Here is a 13,468-nt window from a genome sequence, read left to right on the forward strand (position 1 = left end):
TAACAAAAGCACAAAAACACTTAAGATTAAGCAAATCGTGGTAAATACGTATCCACAAGAGTCTTTCAGTTAATTATTTCTCTACATACATACACCAGATAAACTTCATTATGTCAACTACGTGTTTGTCCGCGTCTTCAGAAAGCCTAGGGGTATTTTATTTATTTTATTTTTTAAATTCGCGACTTTTCTGGTAAAAAATTGGTAAACAAGATAACAAAATCTTCCGACGATTACAATATCTCGTATTAATAACTGTCGTAAGTTATTTTACGATACGACGAATATTAAGGATACGAAGACATAATGAATCCCCTCATTATATTCTTTATCATTCCTATAAGAATTTATTTAAAAATTACGACGGACCAAAGTTCGCAAGTCGTAAACTGAGTAATTATACGTTACGAAACCTCTTTTCCGTCATACCCTTTGTTTTAGTAAGCAATGCATCCGTATTTTTACGACATCCTCTCTTTTCCAAATCAACTTCCTTCACGGCTCATTACACTTGAATCACTCCTAGAAAAAAATTTTATTCCCGTAATGTCGCGCATCACTACTTCTTTCTTTCTCTGGTTCGTCATCCAGGCCGAATTGTCTCATGGAAACAAAGACAACTTGATGAACTTCCGAGTTGAAATTCAGTAAAAGATACATAACAATATTAATAAAACATAATATTTCAAAAATTATATTATTTTTTCTCTCCTATTCAGCGACGCCCCAGACACGGACATGTTTGGCAAACCGGGTATTTAAACATAATAAATAATCTGGTAATAAACATTATCGAAACGCACAAGCATATGACTCTACCAAAGTGATAATGATAAGTTGTACCGTGTGGTAATGGTACATATATAAGTTTAACCATGATGGTAACGAATTTGTAGTACCCACTAGGTAAAATATTATTACCCAATTTGTTACCGAGAAATCATTACCTGCGTGACTTTACCAGATTATTACCAACCACAGACATTTGTATTTCATATTATTTAAGTGAAATACATTAATATTCACTACAGATTTACATATCGAGGCGTACAAATCTCACACGTCTTGCATCCAAAGGACGAAACCAATCGACGGCTCGTACAACCCCGCTTTTCCGGAAGTTTTCTCCTTCAAGTACGAGGACGAGGTTCGGTTTTTCTATTACAAAACAGCCTCAAATAACAACTCGTCCCCATCGATCGTACTTTATCAGAATGTTAAAAGTTGTGCAGGAAGAGAGCGGGAATACATATGTGGTTATGTAGTTTTTCATAGTACCCACCTTAACCTAGTCATAGTCAACGAGAGGTGGCACAGATGCAGAACGCCATACATATGCCGAAAGACGAGCCGCGTTTGCGCATACTCCGCTCGATTAAGCATGTTCAACAGAGCTTTTAAAATTTTGCAGAAAATCTTGCAGAAAAAATCGAAATATGCTCAAAAATCTTATTTTTCTCACTTTTTGTGCATATCTTGATATTTGTTGCAAAAGTTTGAGCTCGAAACTTGAGAGTTTTTATGTAGAAATAGTCTACACATGGTTGTATGAGGTCACAAAAAATGTGGTTAATTAGCCCACATGCCTCGCCCAAGACAATAAGAAACGTCGGCCTCGAATTTCAGAAAATATCATAAAAGAATCTTCATTCCCATTTACTTATTTACTGTCTCATGTAGGTTAAATAATATTTTTGTTTATTGCAGTTCGTTGAGTTTGATATCTACGAAAATGAGGCCATCAAGGACTATTGGGTGAGTTACTTGGTTACCATGTCGGACATACATAATGCTCAATTTGGGATTGTTGGGGTCCTTTCTGCTTTGGGGTGGGCCAAGAATGATCCACATAATAAAATTTTGTCATTGACACATTGGAATAAACTCGAGTAAATCATGTCGTGAATGTTACCTTTTCATTGAATAATACTACGCTTAAAGTGACTTACTGGCATTTAAAAAATTTAATTCCACGCATTGTACTTTTTCCAGAAACTCGGAGTAGCTAGCCTCTGGATGCCGTACTTGAAGGGAGTGGCCCATTACTCGGTGTCAGTCAGCAAGCCGGACGGCTCGTACAAATCGGTCAAGAACAAAGCCGGCAATGTGACCACCCTCCACATTTTCAAGTATTCAGGGGACTACGCCAAACTAAAAGTGCACGAAAAACCTATTATTGTTAGGTGCTAGAAAAAAAAAATTCGCGTTATTATGTATCCCTGATACGATAAATATGAGGAAAAGTCAATAAATCTTGCTTGATGATTTAAATTTGAAGAACTAACCTTAGTTGGACCAAGAGCAAAGTTTTTTAGAGTATGTATAGGATTTTTATTAAACTAGCATATAAGCCCGTCTCCCGCCGGGCGAGTGTTTTGGCCTTGACCTGACTCACACGGTCACTGGGTTGGTGGTCATAGGTCGAAACGGTAATCATATTCGTGTTCAACATTCAAAATCTAAGTCTCAATATGCCTCCTCGTTAAATTAAACGCACATTACATATTTTTGCATTCTTGATACATGTACGTTCACTTTTCTCTTCACCGTTCTCTGTCTTACTTAAGCTCTATAATAAATGAATTATCTCTCCCCACTGATTTACCTAATCTCATTTTCCCGGGTTTAATCTTACCTATTTTTTCAAAAACAAGTAAATAGACGAACACATTAGGCATTTCATAAACAAAATAAGTATTTACACTTAAGTATATTAAGTTGACTTAAAAGTTAAGAAACAAAAACAACAGTATAAGAAAAACACTTAAGTTTAGACAAATCGTAGTAAATATGTACTTACACACGAAAGCCTTTCAGGTAATTAAATACTCCTCTAAATAGGTACACCAGACAACGCGTATGAACCTTCATTATGTCAACTATGTGTTCGTCTGATTCCCGGAAATTTGGGTATGGAAATTTGGTTCTCGGAAATTTGGGTATGGAAATTTGGGTATAAGGAAATATGGGTATCGGAAGTTTCGGTCTGCAGAAATTTTGGTCTCGGAAATATGGGTAGCGGTATATTTGGGTATGCAGAATTTTAGGTATGGGAAATTTGGGTATGACAAAAAATACTTTTCAACAATTGCTCTTCGAAAAATGTGGTGGCCCTTAAAAGTGTCGATTATTTACAAATTAATTACATGAGCTACAGTATGTAACAAAATTGTAGATGCAACGACATATTTTTTATTTCGATATGATCCCACAATTTCTAAACTTCCGAACTTCGGGAACAAATGTCAAAAATATCTACGGACAATTTCCGCGTCGTCGATTTTTAGCATCACAGACAGGTCAAAGGTCAGCATTTTTTAAAAGATTGAAAATGAAAGGCCAAAAATAAAACTTCATGGATAATTTTTTTCGACTTTCCAATATTTTTTATTGGACGCGGCAAGGCGTCACGAAAAAAATGAGCTATCGTACGACCGTGTACGATTTTTTTTAGGCCCACAGGAATTTTTCGCCCAGGACAGTTTGGAGGTCTAACATCATGACCGTGGCTTTCAAATTGAAACAATTGAAATATGCAAAGGCATGTATTCAAGGTGAATATGGTTTTGACTTGGTATCTGCATTAGCTACCGCACAACCAACGGTCCTTCTAAGGGCCACCACAGTTTCCGAAGAGCAATTGTTGAAAAGTATTTTTTGTCATACCCAAATTTCCCATATCTAAAATTCTGCATACCCAAATATACCGCTACCCATATTTCCGAGACCAAAATTTCTGCAGACCGAAACTTTCGATACCCATATTTCCTTATACCCAAATTTCCATACCCATATTTCTGAGACCCAAATTTCCATACCCAAATTTCCGTACACCTGTTCGTCTACGGCTTCAGAAAGCCTTTTCGCACTTTTAATTCGTTATAAATTCATGACTCTTCTAGTAAAAAAATTGGTAAACAAGATAACGTGTTCGTGTTGGCCACCGCGTAGGAAATTAGATACATACATACATACGTATATGAACGATTTCATCTCATACTTTTCCTACGTCTGGATTAAATATTAATGTCGAAGGTTACGCCTTTTCATACGTTTGGATTAAAAACATATTTATGTCGGAGTCTCTGTCTAAGACACTTCATAATAAGGATTTATATAATGTACTATACATATGTACATAGACAGCACTGATGCTTATGCCACATATTTGTAGCATAGGATCGATTGGCTGAAGCTAGATAAATGCAATGATGTCTTTCGTTACAGTAATGTTAGGAATATTCTTGTATTCTTCACTTTTCTTTGTACTTTTCCTTGCTAGACTAAAACATGAACATGGTCCTTCTTAATATATTTATTATTAGTAGAGGTACATATACCACTATAGATATAACACCATTGTATGTAGATATATTAGATAGAATGTTCTAGACACACATACTCTTAATATGCATTTTATCACATAGATAATTGTACTTGTGCCTAAATACAACACCAATTTATTTAATAAATTAGTAGTAATGCTTATGATTCCTACATCTTAACGTCGATTTATTTCCATACGCTTGATCAAAAATGAAAATAAGTTTTGAACTCATGCTAAATACTATTATAAATACGACTTACATACATAAATTGAATAATTGAATTACAAGGAGACTAAACTAAATATGTATCTTGTCTATGTATTCCAAAGTTATTCTTTAAACTGGAGGAATATTGAGACAAATTTCTGGAAATCAATGTCCGTCAAAGAGTGTCAATGAGAAGTTCAACCACCATGATAGTTCAAGGTGGCAAATATCCCTGGTTGAAATCACTCTGCCGAATTCTGCAGAAATCGACAAAAACCCTATGCATATTGTATTATGCATAATTTTTTTACATAATCCTGCAGAAAATTTGTGTCGCTATTATCCTGCAGAACCATATGTGCATAATTATGCATAATTCTGCATAGGTTTCTTCAGAAAGCTCTATGCATAAAGCTTTTCTGCAGAAAATTGGGCCAATTTTCTGCAGAATATTGGGCCAATTTTATGCAGGAAATTTGTTAAAATTTTTACTAGGGATATCATACTTGTTCACATTCATATGTACAAATATTCCATGCCGAGGATAAATAAATTATTTAGTTAACCGGGTACGTGATCAAAGTCTGACTCAATTTTTTATAATAAACGAAGTGTGCGTTATTACTGAACAATTTAAGCAAGACAGAGTCATGTGGAATAAATTGGAGAACTTCTTAGTTATTTAACTACTCCATGTATGCATAAAATAAGTATATGCCATTAATTAAGCCCAAGTTCAATATTTACCAACAAAGTTGCTTGTGGATGAGATTAACATTGACTGAGGTGAACAAGACGGATCAAAATTTCATCTCTTAGACAAATTTAATTTGAATACTAGTTTGCGGAAATTTCTAGATCAATAATTAATACAATGTTGCATAACCTGAGCCAGGGTTTACCAGTTAAATAATTTTTATAGTTTATCTCCACATGAGTCGTCACAGAATTAAGTATGCTTACAAAATCTCGTAACAGTCGTAAACTTATTTTACTATACGAATAATTATTGAGTAACTGTATAAAGTCATAAATTGCAAAATAGTAAGGTTACGAGGGAATCATGAATACCCTCATTACATGTATGTATACATACATATGTACATAGTTTGAAGTTAATTTTTATTGGCTTTGGTTAAAATTCATAAAGAACAAAATATAAACATGAATTTTTAAAAATAATTGGTTTAAAAAAAATTAAAATTGGCATGCTACAAATTTTATAAGCATGTAGAACCTGACATCGTTCATACATAATTCTGTGGACAGTCAAACAACCGCTAACCGTGACTAACTTTGGCTCGTGACTTGTGTCAAATTAATTCCGAGCTGCATTTCACTCTTTCTCTCTCTTTTAAACTCTCTTAGCTACATAATCTTATAAAAAATCTATTACATAACTTTTGCACTTGCTACTGTACAACTATATAAAGCTCATCACGCACTAGCAAAGTTGTAGGAAGAAGGACGGATAAGAAAAAACACGTAAAATCGTCTAGTTTCAAATTTCAAGTATGAAATCTTTTTTAACTTGTTTGGCTTTCCTCTTCGTCACCCACGGCGTCTGGGGCCAGACGAATTGTGCCAGCAAAATTGTGCCACTTGCGACGGGAGAAACATGTAGTTTTTTCATAAAGTATTCCACAAAAAGGTTAATGATTCATATATTGTTTTTCGAAATTTTTCAGGGGTTCTGAACCCGGGCTGTCCGGGGAGAACATGGTACAACATTCCTAACGTAGCGGACGGCGCGATACGTTGTCACTGCTGGAGTTTTTGCGGTTATATTTGCGGCCCAAATCCATGTGAGAAAAAGATATAAGATAAGATTTTTAATTTCCCGGAAGTTTGATTATTGTCAGTATTTGTATAACATGCATATGTAATACGCAATTTGTGAATGTTCCCTCACACCCAAGCGATTTGATTGTAGAGAATTCGTTCCATTAAAATTATGTTTGTGCAGTTGCTGCAACTTCGACAACCACGCCATCGTCAACTATGACATCGTCAACTACGCCGTCGTCAACTACGCCGTCGTCAACTACGCCATCGTCAACCACATCATCATCAACTACGCCATCGTCAACCACAACCGCACCATCCGATCATTGTCCGATGGGACCGTACTTTTTTCCAAGGCCAACCCTGCTTTGTATCTGCACGCCATCTACGGGAGCGTACTCCTGCACAGTTACGCCAGCCAGGCGTTAACGATTCCGTAATGACTGGGTAGTAAAAATTATTAATAAAGTCAGATAATTGGTCCTGGATGCATGTGAGCGTTTGTTCTACATACATGCATACCGAAGTAAAAGAAAGAATGTGATTCTATGAGGAAATATTAACGAAAAATATTTTAAATGTGAATATTTCTGGTAATTAAAAAAAATAATCTTCAAAAATTCTTCGCCCCAATTGGAAATTTGCAAAAATTTTTGAGTAGGTCTTGAATATGCGTTCAATATGGTACGATTTATCAGGCATCATTAATTGGAACTGTTTATTCACCGAGTTGTGTTTTTAATATTGAAAACATTTTATTCGTTTAATTATTTTTGAAAATTTAGATACCTTTTATTTTTCATGCTTGAAAATATATAACATTTTAGATATGATGCATGCTTAAAATGGTATGTACATGCAAAAACTATAAAAATTGGTTTAATTTCTTACAAAACCATTATTTTCATTTCCTGGTTTTCGAAATATTGCAAATAGCATGTCGTGCTTAAACTGTAATTCTTGACATCCATCCTGCACGACGTCTCCCTTGTCAAGGATCAACTTGGCGTAATCTGCCTTCAGTTCGGGATACAAGGCTGAAGGAATCTCGCTCAAATACGGGTTCAGCGACATGACGAGGTCTACAGATATCATTAAAATATAAATAAATGACGTTACGCAATAAAATCTCAATTTATGGTACAAGCTAGATATTGCCAAAGTTTGTAACTTAGGAGGGGAGGTTGTGTACTATCAACTCCTGGATCTTTCACTCATTCAAATCCACGCCAAAAATCCAATTTTACTCGGATTTTCAAATTTCTTTCACCATTATACTCCCAGATAGTTGCTTTCTTATTTCCAACATCAAACTCAACTTTTTAAAATTCATAGTATTTTTAAAATTTAAAATTCTGAATGACCATTGTTGTGGTAATCAACAAAACAAATTATGCCTATGCAATAATCATCAATAAAGTTGAGTTGGATGTTGGAAATAAGAAAGCAACTATCCAGGAGTATAATGGTGAAAGAAATTTGAAAATCCGAGTAAAATTGGATTTTTGGCGTGGATTTGAATGAGTGAAAGCTGGAGTGAAAGCGATTTTTGGGCACCTTTGAGTGGGTGTGGCGGGCGCAAATGTGGCCATGGAATCAAACCACTTCAGGGTTCTTGTTCATTCATCGGACACTACAAAATATCCAAAGGGCATCGAGATCCGGGAGTTGATAGTACACAACCTCCCCTCCTTAGTACGGGCATGTACACTAGTAGAAATCCAGTAGTAAAATAATACCAAACAGAATTCATGTTTGTATGTATGAGTGTACTAAAATCGTATATTGAGCTATAAGTAATAGCTCAATAATATAAAAGTTTTACTGGATCGCCGGCAAATTTTTACGGTCAGTTATAATTCTCATACCAAGCGGCAGGAACTTTGATACCTTCGGTGTTGTACCGAGAAATACATACCAGCGTGACTGCAGATACATATACCATGCGTGTACCTGAAATGGAGCAGATTGATGACATATTTTAGTCAAATTCTTACCCGTGAAAGCGTCCAAGGTTAGTTTCACGTTGCTCTTGTGAACAAGACTCTCCAATTTTTCGTATCCGATTTCTTTACAGGATTTTTCCAATTCTGTCCGTGCATCTTGCGAATGTTCAATCCAGTCTGGGAAATGATCTCGTATTTCCTGGAGTTTGAAATTAGGAAAGTGAATTTATTGTAAGAAAAGAAACGTTTTTTTTATTCACCTTCATATATCCCGCCCACTTTGGGAGTTTGCCAATTTGCTGGAGAAGTAAGAAATGTGGACATTCAATTACGTAAAGGAGGCAAATATACCCGCCCGGTTTGAGGATGGAGTAAAACTTGGCCAGAATTTTTCTGTGGGTCATTAACCAAATTATAAATTTCTCATTGTTAATCCTCATAAAAATAATGTTACCAGGGTTCGGAAAAACCCGGGGTTTTACCTTGAAACTAACTACCCCGGCGTTTTACTGGGGTTTCAGGGTTTGGGTTTTATTTGGTTTTGCTCAATGTTTGGGGTGACCTAATATAACTTAACGTATACTCTAATTTGTTAAACTAATGCACTTTACCCAGTGAACCCCAGTAAACAAGTAACACGGTAAAACCCGGGGTCGGAATACCCTGAGTGTTACCATATTGAGCTGTTAACACACCCTGAATTCTAAATTAAGTACACCATACTGTAAGGCTCATATCTGAGAGATACATTTATTGTGAGAGTCGGGAGAAAGCGTAGCTTTCTCCCGAGTCGTCTTAACAAAACCAGTGACAACTGGCATCTCCGTGTGCAGTCTGGGAGGTCAGTTCAGACTGACACCACAGGTCAACATCATCAGTTGTCAGTCGAGTCTATATAGTTAAGTCACACACAGTTCTGTATCATCTCGCCTCCAATATTACACTCTAATAAATACCTTACTCTTTTCCTAACTGAGACTTCCCATCTACTTATTATTCACCATACATTAGCCCAGTTAGACCACTCGACCGGTGACAATACCACATAAATCCAGGGTCAACTTTGCTCTTTATCAGGTTAACGTATGTATGTAACCCTGGATTTAGTATAGTTCAATTCATATAGAATCCGAACAAATTTTAATTTACAACAGGGTAACATTATTTTTAAGAGTGTGTTCCCAAATCTAATTTTTTTAATTTGCAAATTTAAAATCCCCCTTACTTGTACTCCTTGCACCAATGTAAACAGTAAAAGGAGAAGATCTTGTCGAATATGACCCCCTCGTGGGGAAAGCCACCATCCTCTAAAATATTTCCTACCGCGTACGACGCGTGGTCACTTTTGTTCCCCTCGTTCGCTGTGGTTATCATGGCGGAGGATTTGTCCACGCCGAAAAGCCGGGAATTTGTAGCAACCGTTTTCGGGAGGAGGAACGGGACCGTGGCACGCCCTGTGCCACACCCGTAATCCAGAACGACCTCCCCCTCTCTCCAGGGAATCGCGTCAAGTCGGTCGGTCAGCGCATCCAGACATTCTGGAAGGTTCACGATGGCCTTAACGTACATGTCAGGGTCCCACATTTTGAAAGTGTGCGGTGGAAAGTAGTTGCTGTAGGGGAAAATTGAGACAATTTTATGTCTTCATAGTTATGTATCTATGTATTTAAACTCTGAGCAATTTAATATATTATTATGTGTGTAAATTATAAATTATGAAAGTTTACAATTTTATACAATTAAATAACACGCTAAAAAACCTGTTACGAAATTAATGTCTTTTAATTGAAAAAATACCGTAATATTTACCTTGTTTGTTCAACTCTCTCGGGAAATGGAGACACACTGGACAAAAACTCGGCCACTTTTATACGTGCCCCGTGGCATTGAACTGCCCTTGTTCAATGCAGGGTTCCGTTCATTAGCAAAAAAAATATTTTTAAATGGACTAATAAACTCTGTTTCATTTCTGGTGATATCGACGGGAAAGTCACGTGCCCATGTTAAGTAAATGGGCACATGACGTTCCCGCTGATATCACCAGAAATGAAACAGAGTTTAACATCTTCAAAAATTTAGAATTAATTCGGATCTAAAATTCGTCTGCGATTTACTCCATGAATCTTAGATTTGTTTTCTTAATTGAATAAATATATATTGAATACGATAATTGTATCTATGTAGAAAACCACGCACAAACACAGTAAATATTACAAACCATAGCAACGGTTACTTATTGTACCTACCTGTACATGGGTTTACCACGTACCCTGTTAATAACTAACAACGGAGGTCTCTCTACGTATGCTCACAGATTTGGACCAAACTAGTGTCAATCGATTACAAATATGATTAGTATGAAATTTGCAAATGGAGCTATCTGCCAATGCGCAGGTTTAGAAGAGATATTTGCATCCAAAGAGGAAAAAATTGACAGTAAATTTGGAAAATGAAAAATTTGCCAGCCTTTGGGGTGCGTTTTCTCCTCTTTTTACGCAAATATCTCCGCTAAACTTGAGCATTGCCAGGTAGTTCCATTTGAAAATTTCATACTAATTATATTCGTGATCGACTGATGCTAATTTGGTCCGAATCTGTGAGCATACGTTGGGAGACCTCCATTGTCAGTCCATGACGAAAATACTTGTAATCCGATGCGCATAGCCTATCTACGTATTTAGAAAAACAACTTTCTATCTACCTCTAATACAAACTGCAAAGCTTGTGTTTCCCTTTGCGTACAATCATTATGACTTGTTTTTCTACACGTTTTACAGCCTTTTTCCAACTAAAATCTCGATGTTGGGTTAAGTATGTACCTCTCACATTTTAGGGAAGGACTAGTTGATCGCCTTGAACTTATCCAAGGTGTACTCCTAGAACCTGGGTATTGATCAATGTAAAAATTTAATACGGGAAGACTGGTTTCATTACCATGCCATAGGGTGGATACGTACATATTTATGTATACATGCATATGTAGATATGTACTTAATTACTTTGTACATTCCTCTAAATATGTATGTATATATATGTGCTTAATAAACTAAAAAATGTACATAAAAACGCGTGAGAAATGTTTTTAACTGAAATTTACTAGTATATTTATATTTCATCGAGTTATTAAACTCGAAGAAAGTTTCTAATTTTTTTAAATCTTATAAGTTAATGTGTCTAATATAATATGAATTACGTTTTAATCTTAATTTAATGACTCATAATGAGGCTTAAATAATTTTACTTTCGAAATTTTGAAGAATAATTTTTCGACTTCAAAAATGGGGTAAACTGGATTTACAAATGGTGCCCACTAGTTGAAGACATAATTTTGAGGAAACCGATATTTCTAAATGCAAAAAAAAAATTACGTGTAAAACCTCGAAATATGTATTAAAATATATTAGAGAAAGGCTCGAAATAAAGAGATACAATCTCTACTAAAAACTCAAAATATGTTGGAAAAAATGGATATGTATGTACGAAAACTCTAAAATATGGAAGACTACAAATGGACATATTTGTATGCATATTAAGATACGCAAAATCGCATTTCCCCAATGAGATTCGTACATCCTCAGATCAAATCCGTCTCTTTATTTTGTAAAGCATAAAACTTTGTAAATCTATTTTACAAAAACGCAGTTATGACAATGCAAATAGTTATACATAATCGAAATGAAAAAACAAATCAAAAACGAATTTCATTAGAAAAATTTGTTTAATTTTTCACAAAACCATTCTTTTCATATCCTGGTTTTCGAAACACGGCAAATAGCACGTCGTATTTATAGTGCAATTCTTGACCTCCATTCTGCACGACGTCTCCCTTGACAAGGATCAGCTTGGCGTAATCTGCCTTCAGCTCGGGATAGAGAGCAGAAGGAACCTCGCTCAAATACGGGTTCAGCGACATGGCCAGGTCTAAATCAATAAGAAGGACAGTGCATAAATAACGTCATTAAAAAAACTAAATTGTTGCAACAAAGCTGATACATAATCAGAAAGTTCGTAAATTCTGTAGTACCGGCATAAACACAACACTCTTAGAAATCCAGTATTAAAATTATATGATGTGGTATTTATGCATGTAGCAACGTCGTTTTGATAAGTTTTACCTGATCGCATAGGGACCTGAATATTTTTAATACCAAGAGGTAGCAACTTCAATACATAGAAATCAACGACAATGTCAGATTTCTAACAGTATATGGTTACCAAAAATTTACAAAATTTCTGACACTTTTTTGCATGAATTTTTACCCGTGAAAGCCTCCAAGGTCAATTTTGGGTTACATTTGTGCACGAGACTTTCCACTTTCTCGTACCCAATTTTTTTGCAGGATTGTTCCAACTCTTTCTGTGCATCTTGTGACTCTTCAATCCAAACGGGGAGATTGTCCCGTATTTTCTAGGGTGTGATTTTACATATTTATATTCAACGTGGAGTAAAAAGTTGTTAACACCTGAAAAGCGTTTTTTGCCCACCTTCATATATCCCGCCCACTTTGGGAGTTTGCCAATTTCCTGGAGAAGTAGAAAATGTGGACCATCAATTACGTACACGAGACAAATATACCCGCCGGGTTTAAGGATAGGGTAAAAGTTAGCCAAGACTTGTCTGGAGGTTGGAAAAAATCATGCATAATTAAAGTCTCCTATTGCCCCCAGAGTCTAATTTTTTCCGCCATTCTGAACTAAAAATCACTATTTCCCCCTTCTTACTTGTACTCCTTACACCAGTGGAGACAGTAGAACGAGAAGATCTTGTCGAATTTGATGCCCACGTGGGGAAATCCGCCATCGACCAAAAGGTTCCCCAACGCGTAGGACACGTGGTCACTTTTGTTCTCCTCGTTCGCCGCGGTGACCATGGCGGAGGACTTGTCCACGCCGAAAAGCCGCGAATTTGTAGCAACCGTTTTCGGGAGGATGAAGGGGACTGTGGTGCGACCTGTGCCAGTGGCGGCGCAAATTGGAGGGGGACAATACATAGCATAGTTAGATTGGTAAAGTAGGGGTTTATTAACAATGTATGGGGATGCCCTACTCCACGGGACTGTGCATGGTGGGGTAGTCGCATAGCAGTTAGGACATCTGCAAGATGGCTATACTAGCACGTGTATTTGGGGAGCCGGCAATTAGACTTTAATGATCTACCCCCGCACCTTGGCGTTCGGGCCAGTCTACCCACCAAAGTACATA

General features: G+C 36.4%; 4 protein-coding genes across 4 annotated transcripts; 2 read left to right on the forward strand and 2 right to left on the reverse strand.

Moving 5' to 3' along the window:
• Positions 1-229: 229 nt before the first annotated feature.
• LOC110855471 lies at positions 230-2,190 on the forward strand. Its single transcript, XM_022103878.2, has 5 exons — positions 230-647; positions 720-754; positions 1,032-1,147; positions 1,708-1,755; positions 1,993-2,190. Exons 1-5 carry the CDS (start codon positions 448-450, stop codon positions 2,188-2,190), a joined length of 597 nt encoding a protein of 198 aa, XP_021959570.2. The 5' UTR covers positions 230-447.
• A 3,781-nt stretch (positions 2,191-5,971) lies between these two features.
• Positions 5,972-6,940, forward strand: LOC110855405 (endo-1,3(4)-beta-glucanase 1). Its single transcript, XM_022103831.2, has 3 exons — positions 5,972-6,155; positions 6,224-6,340; positions 6,502-6,940. Exons 1-3 carry the CDS (start codon positions 6,050-6,052, stop codon positions 6,747-6,749), a joined length of 471 nt encoding a protein of 156 aa, XP_021959523.1. The 5' UTR covers positions 5,972-6,049; the 3' UTR covers positions 6,750-6,940.
• Positions 6,941-7,024: 84 nt separating this feature from the next.
• LOC110855472 (juvenile hormone acid O-methyltransferase) lies at positions 7,025-10,499 on the reverse strand. The gene is made up of 5 exons (XM_035856089.1): positions 10,076-10,499; positions 9,492-9,878; positions 8,527-8,659; positions 8,318-8,465; positions 7,025-7,402 (listed from the first exon to the last, which is right to left on the reverse strand). The coding sequence occupies exons 2-5, from the start codon at positions 9,848-9,850 to the stop codon at positions 7,200-7,202; spliced, it is 843 nt and encodes a 280-aa protein (XP_035711982.1). The 5' UTR covers positions 9,851-9,878; positions 10,076-10,499; the 3' UTR covers positions 7,025-7,199.
• Positions 10,500-11,857: 1,358 nt separating this feature from the next.
• LOC110855473 (juvenile hormone acid O-methyltransferase-like) lies at positions 11,858-13,443 on the reverse strand. The gene is made up of 4 exons (XM_035856098.1): positions 12,989-13,443; positions 12,752-12,884; positions 12,527-12,674; positions 11,858-12,187 (listed from the first exon to the last, which is right to left on the reverse strand). The coding sequence occupies exons 1-4, from the start codon at positions 13,255-13,257 to the stop codon at positions 11,985-11,987; spliced, it is 753 nt and encodes a 250-aa protein (XP_035711991.1). The 5' UTR covers positions 13,258-13,443; the 3' UTR covers positions 11,858-11,984.
• Positions 13,444-13,468: the final 25 nt, after the last annotated feature.

This window comes from Folsomia candida, unplaced genomic scaffold (assembly GCF_002217175.1).
Source record: "Folsomia candida strain VU population unplaced genomic scaffold, ASM221717v1 Fcan01_Sc012, whole genome shotgun sequence".
Classification (NCBI taxonomy): Eukaryota; Metazoa; Arthropoda; class Collembola; order Entomobryomorpha; family Isotomidae; genus Folsomia; species Folsomia candida.

Coding starts and splice junctions, on each gene's coding strand:
- LOC110855471 (XM_022103878.2), top strand. CDS start 448: ATGCATCCGTATTTTTACGACATCCTCTCTTTTCCAAATCAACTTCCT. Junction 1,148..1,707: donor CCTTCAAGTACGAGGACGAG/GTTCGGTTTTTC, acceptor TGTTTATTGCAG/TTCGTTGAGTTTGATATCTA. Junction 1,756..1,992: donor AGGCCATCAAGGACTATTGG/GTGAGTTACTTG, acceptor TACTTTTTCCAG/AAACTCGGAGTAGCTAGCCT.
- LOC110855405 (XM_022103831.2), top strand. CDS start 6,050: ATGAAATCTTTTTTAACTTGTTTGGCTTTCCTCTTCGTCACCCACGGC. Junction 6,156..6,223: donor ACTTGCGACGGGAGAAACAT/GTAGTTTTTTCA, acceptor GAAATTTTTCAG/GGGTTCTGAACCCGGGCTGT. Junction 6,341..6,501: donor TATTTGCGGCCCAAATCCAT/GTGAGAAAAAGA, acceptor ATGTTTGTGCAG/TTGCTGCAACTTCGACAACC.
- LOC110855472 (XM_035856089.1), bottom strand. CDS start 9,850: ATGTGGGACCCTGACATGTACGTTAAGGCCATCGTGAACCTTCCAGAA. Junction 8,660..9,491: donor CATTGGTGCAAGGAGTACAA/GTAAGGGGGATT, acceptor AATGACCCACAG/AAAAATTCTGGCCAAGTTTT. Junction 8,466..8,526: donor AGTGGGCGGGATATATGAAG/GTGAATAAAAAA, acceptor TTCAAACTCCAG/GAAATACGAGATCATTTCCC.
- LOC110855473 (XM_035856098.1), bottom strand. CDS start 13,257: ATGTATTGTCCCCCTCCAATTTGCGCCGCCACTGGCACAGGTCGCACC. Junction 12,885..12,988: donor CACTGGTGTAAGGAGTACAA/GTAAGAAGGGGG, acceptor TCCAACCTCCAG/ACAAGTCTTGGCTAACTTTT. Junction 12,675..12,751: donor AGTGGGCGGGATATATGAAG/GTGGGCAAAAAA, acceptor ATCACACCCTAG/AAAATACGGGACAATCTCCC.